The sequence below is a fragment of the Coffea arabica genome, chromosome 7c (assembly GCF_036785885.1).
Source record: "Coffea arabica cultivar ET-39 chromosome 7c, Coffea Arabica ET-39 HiFi, whole genome shotgun sequence".
NCBI classification, from domain to species: Eukaryota; Viridiplantae; Streptophyta; class Magnoliopsida; order Gentianales; family Rubiaceae; genus Coffea; species Coffea arabica.
The window spans coordinates 18,377,135-18,391,949 of NC_092322.1; the positions used below are offsets into that span (position 1 = coordinate 18,377,135).

At 34.7% G+C, this 14,815-nt stretch overlaps 2 protein-coding genes across 9 annotated transcripts; one reads left to right on the forward strand and one right to left on the reverse strand.

Annotated features, from left to right (window-relative positions):
- The first annotated feature begins 4,045 nt into the window (after positions 1–4,045).
- LOC140010807 (cytochrome P450 81Q32-like) lies at positions 4,046–6,198 on the forward strand. Its single transcript, XM_072058375.1, has 2 exons — positions 4,046–5,058; positions 5,144–6,198. The coding sequence occupies exons 1-2, from the start codon at positions 4,165–4,167 to the stop codon at positions 5,675–5,677; spliced, it is 1,428 nt and encodes a 475-aa protein (XP_071914476.1). The 5' UTR covers positions 4,046–4,164; the 3' UTR covers positions 5,678–6,198.
- A 1,557-nt stretch (positions 6,199–7,755) lies between these two features.
- LOC113693597 (UTP--glucose-1-phosphate uridylyltransferase-like) lies at positions 7,756–13,602 on the reverse strand. 8 transcript variants are annotated; one of them, XM_072058377.1, is made up of 13 exons: positions 13,412–13,602; positions 12,475–12,665; positions 12,253–12,292; positions 12,103–12,164; positions 11,226–11,293; positions 10,876–10,908; positions 10,469–10,521; positions 10,281–10,356; positions 10,149–10,205; positions 9,812–9,912; positions 9,633–9,736; positions 8,585–8,719; positions 7,756–8,206 (listed from the first exon to the last, which is right to left on the reverse strand). In XM_072058377.1, exons 4-11 carry the CDS (start codon positions 12,134–12,136, stop codon positions 9,733–9,735), a joined length of 426 nt encoding a protein of 141 aa, XP_071914478.1. In that variant the 5' UTR covers positions 12,137–12,164; positions 12,253–12,292; positions 12,475–12,665; positions 13,412–13,602; the 3' UTR covers positions 7,756–8,206; positions 8,585–8,719; positions 9,633–9,732. The 8 variants fall into 8 exon arrangements, with proteins under 8 accessions (XP_071914478.1, XP_071914483.1, XP_071914480.1 ...); XM_072058382.1 differs by lacking the exon at positions 13,412–13,602 and adding an exon at positions 10,033–10,084 and having other exon boundaries at positions 12,475–13,389; XM_072058379.1 differs by lacking the exon at positions 13,412–13,602 and adding an exon at positions 12,666–13,387 and having other exon boundaries at positions 12,475–12,559.
- Positions 13,603–14,815: the final 1,213 nt, after the last annotated feature.

Below are 14,815 nucleotides of genomic sequence, written 5' to 3' on the forward strand. Positions count from 1 at the left end.
GTTTAAACACATATATATGTCTATTTGATTTTACTTAATAATACGAATAGTATAAATATATGTATGTGTCTATTTGATTTCACTTAACAATATGAATACTATATATTATACGTGATCATTTGATTTCATCTGGTATTAGCTAGTAAAAAATCTTACATTCATTGTTAAGTTGGCCAATAAAGTTATTTTCGGTCAAAATACAATAAAAATATGGAAATTAAGGTTCTATTGGTAAATATTAGTCATAATCATACAAAAAAAGAAGATAGCCCACAAGTTGGGTCCAATTACATACATGCGTTTATACTATTATTATTAAGCAAAATCAAATAGACATATACATGTGTTTAAATAGACATATACACGTGTTTAAAAAAAATGTATCCACACACATAATTAGTGAGAAATGAAAAATTCATTTTTTGAAATGTGAGGGTTGAAAAAAATTATTTTATAAAATGTAAGGGACGAAAAAATTTATTTTATAAAATGTGAGGGACGAAAAAATTTATTTTATAAAATATGGAGGACTATAGATCAGATTATGTAAAATATAATTTAACAAATTCACCCTTTAAAAATGATCATGTGCCTTGCACATGATGAATTCCGGCTAAAAAATGATCGAAAACCTAGTTAGGGACTAAATTTGACCGATGTGAATATGTAAGGGACATAAAATTATACTTTTAAAAGTGAGGGACGAAAAAAGTTATTTTACAAAATGTGAGGGATGTTTTGGACGATTTTCCCTATTTAGGAGCATTGGTTATCCTTTTATACAAATTTTCTTGCTAGAACGTGGTCTCCTATGGTTTTTGGCATGCTTCTTTGGTATTCTATGGATTTTATCTATACTTGGAGATTTAAGCGAGAAAGAGTGGCTTTAACCTGTACTGGCATTTTGCCTTTATATTAACAAGATGCTAACTTAGGATTCACTTTTGTTTTTATCTTTGTTGACTATGGAAGATTTATGTAACCTCTTAAGGACAGAACAAGTACATAGGATGTCTAATAACCTTCTATATAAGAAAGGTATATTCTTCTAATTCTCCTGTAATAACTATTTTAGGTGACTTTATTTTTCCAAATGAAATCCACTTTTTCCCCCATTTTGTACTTGACTCAGCAAAAAGAGAAATCAAATTCTGATTTAATTCTGTGTAATATTTTTGCACTCTGTGCTATGCAAAGCTTCTTTACTTGCTATCCTTACAGCCTAAAGCAATATGCATGTGACGAAAGCGATATTTCTGCTCCGAAGAAGGTTGATGTATCTGCTTTGCATTTCATTGTTCAATTGTTCTGCTGTGAACACAAGCCAAGTTATATGTTTCAGACTGATTGTGCCTTTTTCTTCCTAATTTTTCGTATCCCAGGACATTTTACATAAATTTATAGACCAAACCCAGCATATTTCAGATGACATTACATAAATTTTCTTTTGCAGTGAACTTTCTGGTGAGTTCAACCAAGGAAAAAAAAAACATGAAAGCATTCTGGAGAGGACGGGATAAGAAACATTACACAAATTTTCTTGTGAGCCAAGTTTTGACAACCCCAAATTTGGCTCATAAATTATACGAATTTTCAAGTTTTGGACTTTTGAGCTTAAGGTTCAAGCTCAACTCACACTATTATATGAATTTTGAATTTAAATCACCCTTGATCATTGCTCATAATGAAATACATAATTATATATAATATATATTTTATATTTATGAATTAATATAAATTGATATATAAATTATTAACATTTTATGTCATAATATGTATAATTATAAATTATAGATATTATTAAATATTTTTTTATATATTTAATTATACTCATATATGATATGGGCCTTTATTCAGCTTGAGTGGCATGCCCCAAGCTCGGCTTGCATATAGTTTGGCCCTAATATTTAGACCCAACATCTGCTGAATCGAATTAAAGATTAAGTTTAGTATGCTTTTTTCAGACCGAACGAATTGAATTCGAGTTAGCTCGACCCCATTAACAACCCTAGTATTCATCAGTTTTAGACTTTAGGTAAGGTAACAATTATGTTTTGGTTTTTTCATCTTTTGTGCATTCCTTATTGTTGCACATTTTATTTCAATTCATAGTACTTGACTTTGGTCTTAAGGGTTAAAGGTTCACTTGTGAATTTTCTATCTTGCTCTTTTATTTGCCTAACTAAAATGATGTTATATTTTTGCTGCCTATGCTTTTTTATGTCATTGATTTGAAACCTTTTTAATAAAAATTTAACTTGTGGATAAACAAATGCTACAAATGTGTATTAGACATGGGAGGGGTTGTTTTCTAAAGTTACCTTTTGTTTTATGCTTTAGTTTGCCACTGTGTCGCAATTTCATACTGCTAGATGTCAAGGTTTCTTTTTTCATTTGATTCTGGTCTCTCCAAACATTGATTCTTACTTATTTAATAAGACATGGTGCGGGATTGCAGACTTGTATGGCTTGTCCTCTATTGAAATAACTCATCTATTTGACTCTCGCAATCTCACATAATGGTTTTTAGCTTGTAGAAGAGACTTAATTGTATGTATTTTGTTAATATTGGTTAGAGCATGATCATGCCGTGTTGTATATCACTGCCAGAAAGAATTTTGATTGAAAGCCACTTGATGTTTTATACTATATTACACATGATTTTATTTTCTTTTCAAACAAAGAGGAAAAATCATAAAGAAATAAAAAAGCACCAACTTTTTTACCTATTCTGTAAATTTCTTTCGTCACAAACAGTCCTAGCTATTTTCATTTTCCCAGAATTAATTTTCGTCCTATCAAAGAAGTCCCTGGTATGGATAATAAATCAAGGTGACGTTATAAGAAAATTCAGCAGGCTAGTGATTGCGGGTGAGAGGACAAGGAAAACAAAATATCCTTGGTATAAGATTGGAAGATACGGTAATGACGTCAATCTTGGCGGCTTCAGCAAATAAAAAATTCTTAAAAATAAGGATTTTTCTAACGATTGTCTAATGGGTACTCATCAACGCATTTCAATTCCATCTAATCTGCCATTTGTGTATGTGTATTAACAAATATTACCCTTTCTTACATTTATACACTTTCTCTAATTAATATTACTTTTTTAAAAATCCAACATCTGATGTACATTTTAACGAGTGTTTAATGGGTATCTATTAGACAAATCTTAAAAATAAAAAGAGAAACTGTTAATCTTACATACTATTAAATTAAAAGTTGTAGAAGAATAAAGAACAGTCATCCTCAAGTGATTTCTTAGTCCTTTTGAATAGTATTACATCATTAATAACCCATAAAATCTTAAACCTACAATTTGACTAGTATATTCAAAAGACCATAAATCTATGAAATTAGAAAAAAATTGATTGTATAATTCGTAATTAGGAAAAAACTAAACTACAAATTATAATATCCATGGAATTTTTAAAAAATCACATATTAAGTGATAATTAATAGGAGGTAAGATTGGAATTTTTGACCTCCCACGCCACAAATGCACTTAAAGACATTGATAGCAGCCAACAACCCAATAAGCCGTTGGCAAAAGGCAAGAGTATAATTTCCACAAGTAACAATTGGTGGGGGTGGCCAATTGACAAATAGTGATTGGATTACCTGCATGGGAAGAAGATGGAATATTCCAAGTACATGTTCAATATATATCATATTCCAATTACGTGTTCAATATGCATACATATATATATATATATTAGACAAAGTAATACTGTCGTGCTCTCAAAGTCAATGATGAAATTAAGCTTCACATTACGTAATTGACAATCATTGGACAGTGGCTCACTGCGTAGCCCCGCCCCCTTCTTCTTCTCGGGGTCAAACTTCATGGCAAGCAACGACCGACATGTGACTTGCAGGAACAAATAGAAATGTCCTTCTAATAGAAAAGTCCTGTTCTGACTACGGAAAAATAGAACTGTCCTCCTGATAGAAAAGTCGTGTTCTGACTCGCAATCTCCAACATATAGATAATTAAGCGCATGGCAAGTAACTAACAGGCTCAAATCAGAAGAATTACTGTTGATCCTCTTTAAAAATACAGTATATAATAAGAAATAAATGGGAAGAGCGATTCGAAATCCTATATATATATATAATATTATGCGACTACAATTCCTTGGAACATAAGAATAACCATTTTAAATGCAGATAGCTGAATTGAGCATGGAAGTTGTCTGGGTATACACAGTGATTTCATCTTTTCTTATTTTTCTTAGTTTAAGGTTCCTTTCAAAGCGGCTCCGAAACCTCCCACCAAGTCCAATACCAGCTTTTCCAATAATAGGTCATCTCTACCTCCTGAAACCGCCTCTCTACAGAACCTTCTACAAAATCTCCCAAAAATACGGCCCCATAATTTCCCTTCAATTCGGGAGCCGCCTAGTAGTGGTGGTATCATCTCCTTCGGCGGTGGAGGAATGCTTCACCAAGAACGATGTGATCCTCGCCAACCGGCCTCGCTTTGTTGTAGGAAAGTATTTTGGTTACAACTACACCAACATGACCAGTTCCCCATATGGTGAGCATTGGCCGAATCTTCGCCGTCTGGGTTCGGTGGAAATATTTTCGGCCAGTCGTTTGAACATGTTCTTGTCCGTCAGGAAAGATGAAATCAGACGGTTGCTTGTGAAACTGGCTCAGAAGTCTCGCCACGATTTTGCTAAGGTTGAAATGAAGTCGAGATTATCTGAGCTTTCTTTGAACATTATTATGAGGATGGTGGCCGGAAAGAGATATTTCGGCGAGGAAGAAGATAACTACGAAGCAACGCAGTTTCGGGGGCTTATCAAAGAGGTATTTAAACGTGGTGGTGCATCAAATCCTGGAGATTTCCTACCGCTGTTTAGATGGATCGATTATGGAAACTTCGAGAAAAACTCGATGAAGCTCTTCACCAAATTTGACTCGTTCTTGGTGGGCTTACTTGAAGAGCATCGCCGCAACAAGAATAGTAATACGATGATCGATCATCTGCTTTCTTTGCAGGAATCGCAGCCAGAATACTATACGGACCAAATCATCAAAGGGATTATACTGGTAAGTATATTCTTTCCCTATTAGTCATTATTAACCGTTGAATTGGAATGAGCATTCAATTGAACCACTAGTATATTATTCGTAGGTCATGCTTACGGCTGGAACAGACACTTCATCAGTGACTATAGAATGGGCATTGTCTCTTTTACTCAACCATCCCGAGGTGCTAGAGAAAGCTCGAGCTGAATTGGATGCTCAAGTAGGGACTGATCGATTGATCGAGGAACATGATCTATCCAATCTTCCTTACCTTCATAACATCATTTCAGAAACACTTCGATTGTACCCCCCAACACCAATGTTAGTGCCACATGAGTCGTCCGATGACTGTAAAATTGGGGGATACAATATTCCGCGAGGCACAATTTTGCTAGTTAATGCATGGGCAGTTCACAGGGACCCAAACGTTTGGGATGATCCAATAAGCTTCAAACCAGATAGATTTGACGGCTTGCAAGTTGAGCCATCACAGCTGATTCCATTTGGGATGGGAAGGAGATCTTGCCCTGGTTCTGGCCTAGCACGGCGGGTGGTAGGTTTGGCCTTAGGATCTCTAATTCAGAGTTTTGATTGGAAAAGAATTAGTGATGATGAGATTGATCTGGCTGAAGGGACATGAGTGTCCATGCCAAAAGCCAAGCCACTAGAAGCCATGTGCAGAGCTCGTGACATGGTTATAAACAGGATTGTTTAATCAACGATTAGTTTGTGTTGTTTGATTGAGTTTATCCGTGTTTTCTACAAGTAAATTAATGTGCATTGTTGAATTCAGGAATAAAAGTTAACTTGTCTGAGAAAGTATGACGGAAATTAAACCAGGTTATTTTCTTGTTTAGTTTCCTAATTCTTTTTGCATCTTATTTGTTTAGTTTCCATATTAGATTAGGAAATCTCAAGTCAGTTTCCAAATAAGTTTTGGTTTACAATTATATTTGTTTTAGGAAACTTTAGAGTCTATAAATACTACCAGTCTAGTAGGTTATTTATTGAAGAGTTGAGTTGAGTCTAGAGAATAGGTTTGATAGAAAATCTCATAGTTGAGATTTGTGGGTTGTCATGAGCGAAAGGCTATGACTTAATATTTGTTATTGTTGATATTTGAGTTTTGGATTAATAAAATTATTGAAGATTTATTGTGTATTTGTTCTCCTCCTCTTCCCACATTTTTTTTTATGTGTTAGAATTGCTTCCGCTGTCTGCACACATTTTTGTGTGCCAACAAGGTATGACATAAATTATGATTATCTATTATCTCTGAAGCAGCAAACGTTAACTTACCAGGATGTCTACCATCTCGTGATTTAGTTCTGCATTAAGAGTTTTGTAGTTTAATCTAGCGCCCATTGCTGAAACCATTTAAGTGACAATTAATAGTTCCTGCTATTTATCAACTCAAGTAGAGTTAACATCTGGAGGTGAAAAAGACACTAATCATCTTGTACGCAGACCACCTTTTTAACTTCGAATGTAAAAGTTAAAGATTACAAAAATAGGATCCGTCAAATCCTCATGAGTAGGAAGATCCACCATATATTGTCCAGGAATCAACATTCAGAGTCTCTTATGTTGGTTTGCCTTCAACAGAAAGTGAAGAAAGCTCCTATTTACCCAATAAAGAAGTTTATGTTCCAAACTTCCATCATCCTTGTCAGTTGTCAATGTAACAGAAGCATTCCTTGCTCGTGGTTCTGCTTCTCAAACAACAGAAGATGCATTATCTAAAGCTTTACCGTTACTTCATGGGAACATGTTGAAGAGCTCAAACTTGCTGAGTTACACCTAGTAATATTTATATTTACAATACTAATCGAGTGAGTGAGAAGAGGAGATCTTGAGGAAAATTTCTGAAACAGTTGTGAACATGGTTCACCATATCGGCTGATATCGATACGTATCGGACGGGTCATAACTGGAACGGAGGGGACAAGTATGATACCGATCTCCGAATCGCGGATATGGACGGCTTACTCTGACTCGGCCGATATTGGACGATTCGAATCCGTGATACATAATATCGGTCGATATATCCGAGTCAACTCGGAGTCGACTCGGATATTTTTTTAAATTGTACCTTTTTTAGTATTTTCTAATTTTAGTAATTTTTTCAAAATTTTTGGAAACTTTCATGTGTTATAATGTGCGTATCGCCCGATATTCAACCAATATGCCACGACGAATGTGAAACAACTGAGACAACGACGCGACCGCAACCCACGATGGCGAACCATGGTTGTGAAGGAGCAACAAATAATTAAGCAATACTCTATAGTATGCGCTCCCATAGGCCTAGATATGGCATATTTGATTTTTATGTATTCTTGTATAATATACTACATCTTAATGACGAACCAAGCTGAAGAGATATTTTCTTTTGCCAATATCATGCCTAATTTCTCTTCCTACAAGCTAATAAAAAACAACTACATGATTCTTTCTTTCATTTGACTTAGAAAGGACAAATAACAAAATGACTGACATGCAATTGGTTTGTTGAGAAATCGCAAATTACATGAACGATGTGAAATATCAGTAATGCATTTTCTTCTTTTGTTGTTCAATACTAGGAGGCACAAAACGCGCTGCGCGCGTTGGGATAAACAGAAAATATGCCCACTTAGACATATGGATTCATGGAACAAAAATGTTTGTCAATTAATAATTTGTGTACAGAGCTAAATATAAATATACATGAATAAGTAGGAGGCAAAATTGTTTCACGAAAATAGGAATCCAAATCAGCTATCTTATCTTGAGCTTCAAATCCATAAGCTTCATTTCAAAATTTACTCTATGGTCAACCATAGAGTTAACCCACATAGAGTCTATTTGACCTGAATCCTGATACATGATCCATATCAAAATTTACACCAAATTTCCCTTTATTCATATAGCAGTTGTATCCATGAAATCCTCCTTGCAACCGGGAGAAGAACAAAGAGGCCCGTTTCTTTGACGTTGACATGAAAATGAAGTCATCAATAAACCTTAAAAGCGGATATTTGCAGTGGTACATGACAGCTTTGTTCTCATGGTGGATTGCTGCAGACGAAGCATCACGTGTATCTTGGTTGCCAAATGAATGTGTGGGAAGCTCCACAAACTTTCTCCAGATTTGTATCCAAAAACTTGTTCCTACTTTTTAACATCTCTTATGACAAATCCAAAAGAAATCAAACAAAACTCCAGAAAAGATAAAACATCAAAAAGCAGCAAACAATCACAGCCAGATATTTAGCATAAGGGAAAGAACAAAGCATACAAGGAAAAAAGATGAAAAAATTAGCATTAAGACCATTGCATAGCAGCATTAGTAAAGCAAGGATCCAAGAAACACATAAAGGAGTAGGGGGGAAAGGCAATTCTCTAAGATTCCAACTCCGTAAAAAAATTACCTACCATCGAACAAGCGAAAAATTTAGGTAAAGCAAACCAGCAAACAACTGCAACCTTGAATTTTGGGCCATGGTACAATTTAAGAATTCAAGAGGGCTAACAAGAGTCAGTCAAGCCAATTTAGCCAACATACCGCTTTAGAACGTTGATGGCTTCTATTGTACCCAACATGCCAACTACCCCATCATATTTCCCAGAATATGGTATTGCATCAGTGCGAGAACCTGTTGAAACTGAAACTGGAGCAAGCTCAGTTTTGGAACCAGTCCTACAAAAAACCAAATGACGATTTGGGTTAAGTACATGTATAACAAGCAGAAGAGAATGAACAATGGATTATTACAAAAGAATTTTTCAATCAGATTAAATTTTTCCTACATTAACATCCAACGTCATTCTGCGAAATTGAGAATAATTCTTCTTAAACCACCAGTTAACCCTATAAATATGAAGTTTGGAGTTGATGATACTTAAAGTTCAAAATTTGGAACTTAACATCAACAATGTAATTTCAATTATACAACTTTTGAAGGGATTTCATCTTTTATTGCTTGAAATATTCTCAGTGCCAATTATTCTTTCTTATGGACCATAATTCACCAAATATCTCTCAAATAATCTTTTTAAATAGTTCAAAAGTAGTCAATCACTTTTCGAATTTTCAGTACCTTCTCTTTAAAAAAAAATTGCACAAAGAAAACAAATGGAAACAAATATTTCTTTCAATGTTAAAAATGGCAAAACTATGCATCACTTCCAGAGAATTAGACCTCTTAAATATCCTCAAGGCCATTTATAACCTGGCAATAGATAGAGAATGTAAAGCCAAATTGCTATGCACCATGAACCAATTTTTTTTTTGAATCGGTGAACCAAATTTTTAAGGCAGTCGGCTGCATATATTACCTTATCAGCAATTACAACTTTGTCTGGAATTTCTAATTTGGTTCCAGGTTTTGCAGTTATTGTCACTTTCCCCTTAAAACAAGGGGAAAAAAAAGAAAAGAAAAAATTAATGCATATGCCATATGGACACTAAATAAGAAATAACAAACCACTGTACAACCACAAATTGCCACATCACAAGAAAATCTTCAAGGAACAGATACATCCATAAAGCTTCAGAAACAGGGTAACAGGGAAACAGAGTAATAGGGAGACAAGTAGTTAGTTTGTATTACCTTCAGGGTGATACCAGATCCAAACCACCATCACCACTCATCTTTAGGCTGTTTAGTTCAACAATACTGGGAATAGACTTGATACGACTGAAGAAGTTGCCTACCTAAAAAAGTGAAAAAACAATTAGCTATATAAACAATTCAACCTGTGGAGAAAGATAGGGGGCTAAACTCTCAACCTTCTTAAATTCAGGTCCCAATTCATAGTTGGGTTAGTTGGATTTTTCCTAGCCTCGTTGCAGACCACATAGCCGTCATCAGACAAAGTGTACAGGTCGGACTGTAAAGGTTAAATGCATGAATAAATAGCAATTCATATAGTATTCAAAACAGAATTCAATAGCATGATCAAAGAACTGATTGGGGGTGGGGGCTGAAAGTAAATGATTTTACTTCTTACCTTTGGTTGTTGGTAGAGAGGAGACTGAATGTGAAATGCCATATTGATAAACCTAAATGGAAAGAAATGGAAAATAAAGATGTTTAAATGAATATCAAGAGATAAGGTTAATGTACCCTTATTGTAGCGCCAGTAGCAGTTTCAAGTTGAAGAACTTTCACCCCATCTACTTCCTATTAATCAGACAAAATTAAATAGAAGAACAAATACATTGGCAAAATGCAGAACAGATAGTTAAGAAATAGAACCTTTGGATTTGGAATAATCTCCATCTTCAGTGCACTTTTTTGTACAAGTCTTTTGATTGCTTTCAAGTTCACCCATCTGTATGATAGTAGAAATATATCATTCCATTGCATTTTCCATGAAGGAAGCATTGCCCACAGTGCTTGAAGCAAATAATATTTTAGCTTCAAATGAGAAGCATAACACTTACAAGTTATTGGGATTGAAAATTTTGAACTTCTCTATCAACTTGAATTCATTCACCTGTAAAAAAAGAGGAGCAGCATAATCCTTTAATATCAAAATGATGCCTATGAAATTGTGTAACCCAAGAAAAAGATGTTACATCAAGAATGGGCTAATTCTGGATACCCTTGTTTAGTTGCCTAAATAGGTCGATGAATCTAACTCCACATTAAGTAAACAACCATACTGATTAACCTAACTGGTTATATGTAACGTGCTTATACCCCTACATACATCAATCCTGGGACCTTCTTATGTAGAAATAGTTATTTAAAGAAACAATGTTTAAATTGCACAAGATTGCATGCAGTATGCCAACAGTTAAAAGCATTTCGCTAAAAGGTAAAGAAACCAGAAGAAATTGAATCTCACATGTTCATCAGGAACTTGAGCTATTTCTAGAAGCTGCAACAGAAGATAGAAAATGAATTAATAGCAACTATTAAGCATGAAAATAGAAAACATTCCAGTGCATCATTGAATATATCCATTTATCTCATGGCATGGTTTAAACCATTTAGCAAAATACAAGTAAGAAAAATACCATGTAAACAATATAGCATGTTTATCAATCTTGTCAAAATTTTACAAATATACCAAGTTTGAGTAGCTATTCCAATTTTCTCATAAGTACAATTTTAAATGTTCAAGTATGTATTAACCTACAAAAGAGTGAATATGGCAGGTAATTGTCCCTTTTATCTTTTGTAGAGTATACTTGCCGGTTTTAGTTTGGAGTGGCCAAGAACTTTCATCAAATCCCCGAGAAAGCACTTTCTGCAGCTGAACCCTAATAGATCAACAATAATAGGAAAACAATAATAAATCATCTAAAAGTATAGAATACAGGGAAAACAAAAGGCAGAAAGTTAAAGAAGACATTATTCTAAATGCAATGGCTGGTTCGATATTGAAAAAGAAGTAAATTTGCATCACTAATCGGAGGCAGAAGCCATACTAACACAAATAATGGTCATCTTTAGATGGATTTTATCGGACAAAAAACCAACAGAAAATTTCAGGGCAGAAAAATCAAAACAAACAACCATGAAACAAGCAAAAAGAACAGCTGATAATTACAAAAAGTAGCAACACCACAATAGTTCAAACATGGAAGGAAAAAAAATGGAGAGAAATGACAAAATAATGAAGGCAGTACCTTAAAGGACTTAAGATTCTTCAATGCTAGTAGCTATCACCACTATTAAAAACACCAAACCATCCATTCACCATACTATGCCACTTATATGCCCCCAACCCCACCTTTCCCCTTTTCCTGAAACGAATATTGACCCCTATACCTAGAATAAGCAAGTTTGAGCCTAAGCTCTATCCTTGAGGCTTCATTAGTTCTGCATTTTATTTTTCCTTATAAATGGCATTATTGTAAAGAAAGAGCAATCAACATAAAAGTTAGTTTAAGTAGAAAAAACCCAATTAACTTACTAAACAAAACTTACACAGTCATCATGCCTTCCTTAAGAAAATTTATGTAGTTTGTAAATTTCAGTAAACATGTAAATTTAACTTAAAAATGCATGCAATAACTAAACCGCAAACAATTGACAAGATAATGAACAAGAATGCCTGAAATGATACCATGAAGATGATCTTCCAATGATCCCAAGGGCATGAACTAATAGACAAGTAGCCTCTGGTCCCTATTAGCACAGTAACCAATTAAATTTACAAGGTTAGAATGATATAAAAGACTGAACATAAGAACATCAACCAAAAATTCCCGGTTACCTTAAAGTCTATTTCTATCCAATTGCTTAACTGCAACAACCTGTCCATTCCAGTAATCCAATTAATTAGCAATAATAAACTTGAAAAGCAACCAGAAAAATTTTGGTAGAGGCATTTCTAATAAAATCAATATTGCCATTCTAAAAAAATTTCAGGAAAATTCAGAAAAAAATCCTATGAAATGAAATAATTAGGAAAAAAATTAGAGAAAATCGCACATACCTCACTCTACTACTTTAGCTTGAAGATCTGGGATTGAAGATTTTCTTTCAGATCATCTCTAAGAGGGCCACCACAGATCTACACTCTAGCTGCATTCCAGAAAAAACAAGACAAAACATCGACGCAACCAAATAGAAGAGAGAAAAATAATCACTAATTAACGGAAAGTAACGGAAGAACCGAGGTAGTACCTGAAACAATAGAGAGGAAGCAGCAGTCAATGCTTCACTTTCGGTTATATATTTGACCGAAAAATAAAAGTCAACAAATCAAAAGTAATCCCAGCCAAGACAAAGTCGGCAGTCTCTCAGCCAAGGAACGAAAATAAAAGACGATTGTGGAAAAGGTTAGGTATCGTTTACAGGGTTTGAAGCTTCAAATGTTAAATGAAAACACGGAACAAATAGGCAGTTGGCACGAGTAGTGGAGGCCTATGCTTTGTTCCTTCATCTAGCTGTAAGCTTGGGCCGGATGGACGGGTGGAGTGCTGTGGATAGAAAAGAAAAGCCTAGGGACCAGCAGAAAGTGGCAACTGGTAGCTTTTAAATTCTGTGACGTCCGGAGCTGGGAGACATGACAAATTGGTCGTAGTAGCCGGTGTGGCGAGTTGAGTGGGGAATTGGGGACGGCAGGCAGGCGCAATAAACATGAGAATAAAGAAAAAAAATAAAAAAATTGAAGTAATATTCAAGAATAAAATCAAAGAGTTGGAAGGAAAGGAAAAGGAGAGATAATAAAGATTTTGAGAGCAAGAGGAAGAGGTAAAGATCTGATCAAGGACTGTTGGGATGGGTTTAGCTTCTGAGGATAAAGGTGAGGCGAAGGAGAGAAGGGAAGAAGAGAGAAAGCGGCGGTGGCGGCGGCGAGGAAATTTAAGAAAACCCTAGAGAGGAAGTATTTGGCGCATCGCGCGGAAAAAAAAAGGCTTGTGACTCACATGTGCGGCACGTGAGAGGACGACGAAAACCATTCCAGGTCATCAGAGGCCTTCGGCTCTTTATCTACTTATGTTGAAAATTTGTATATTTACCTCATGGTAGCTATCATCTTTGCATGCTTGATAGCTACAGCACTGCAGCTAGACTGGCAATGATGAACAACGAGATGGGTCCTCATTTTCGTTGTCAATTGTAGATCAAGAAACCTTTTCGACAACTTAAATACAACTTGGATTAGTTTTCCAAATTTCTTACTGGCTTCCCAAAATAGAAGTTTCTCCGGTCTTTAATCGTGCTTAGATCATGAATGATGATCATTCTGATTAATGGTCAAGCGATGAAAATCTTGTCACTGCTTACGTAATTTAATTTGGTCCAATGAGTGGTACAGTTAGAAGACTAATAGGACCCGTTTCACCATACACGTGGATATGGCATGTGTGCTGAGGTCAACCTAAGATTGAATTTTTCTGGTTCGCATGGCAGGGTGGAGAGTTCAAGAATGTGACAAGAAGTTTTGGTTACATGTGGGGATGGCGGTTTTCTATTGGACTGTATTTCAAACGCCTTTACAATATTTAAAATATCTATGGAATTTGTTTCTAAGCATCGGTAATTTAAGCTCATTGCAAAAAATCCTAGACGACTGTCAAATTTTTGAATTATTCTTGTATTGAGAATCTGATTTCTTTTTCCTAACATACTCTTATATTCTCTTAAAATTCAGGCATAGAGAAAAATAGTTTTTGGGACTTTGAAGTAGAGGAAATGCTTAGAAATTTATCCATTGTCTTTCATGTTATCTTTTTTTTTTCTTTTGGGTTATGGCTAAATCTTATTTTTATATTTGTAATTGTATCACTAATTTTATCAATTACTTTCTTAGTTGAATTTGCAATCCATTCAAATAATTTCTTCTCTCCATTTCTCAAGCAGGGTGCTAGGAAAAGGTTTAAGAAACTACTTTGAAACTCAAATTGCCTTTCGTATAATTTAGAAGTTATTTTTTTCTCAATATTAGATCTTATATTTACTACTATGTTGTGATTTTTGCTACTAAGGCTTGTATTTTGACTGTGAAGAAAATGTTTTGTTTTAGCGTCACTTATGGTGTATTGATTTTCTTTTATCTACTTGGTTGAATTCTTATCAAGTATCATATAGTGACCCCTATCAATTAATTTTGGATTAATACCACTTTGTCCCCCCAAACTTTGGACGATTATCCACTTTAGTCTCTAAATTTCAAAATGAGACACTTAAGTCCCTAAACTTATAAATACTTCCCACTTAAGGGAAATTGTTAACAAATCCTGAATGCCGTTGGTGGTTGAAGTGTCCCATTTTATAAGGGTTTAGGGATTTAAGTGTCCCATTTTATAAATTTAGGGACTTAAGTGGAA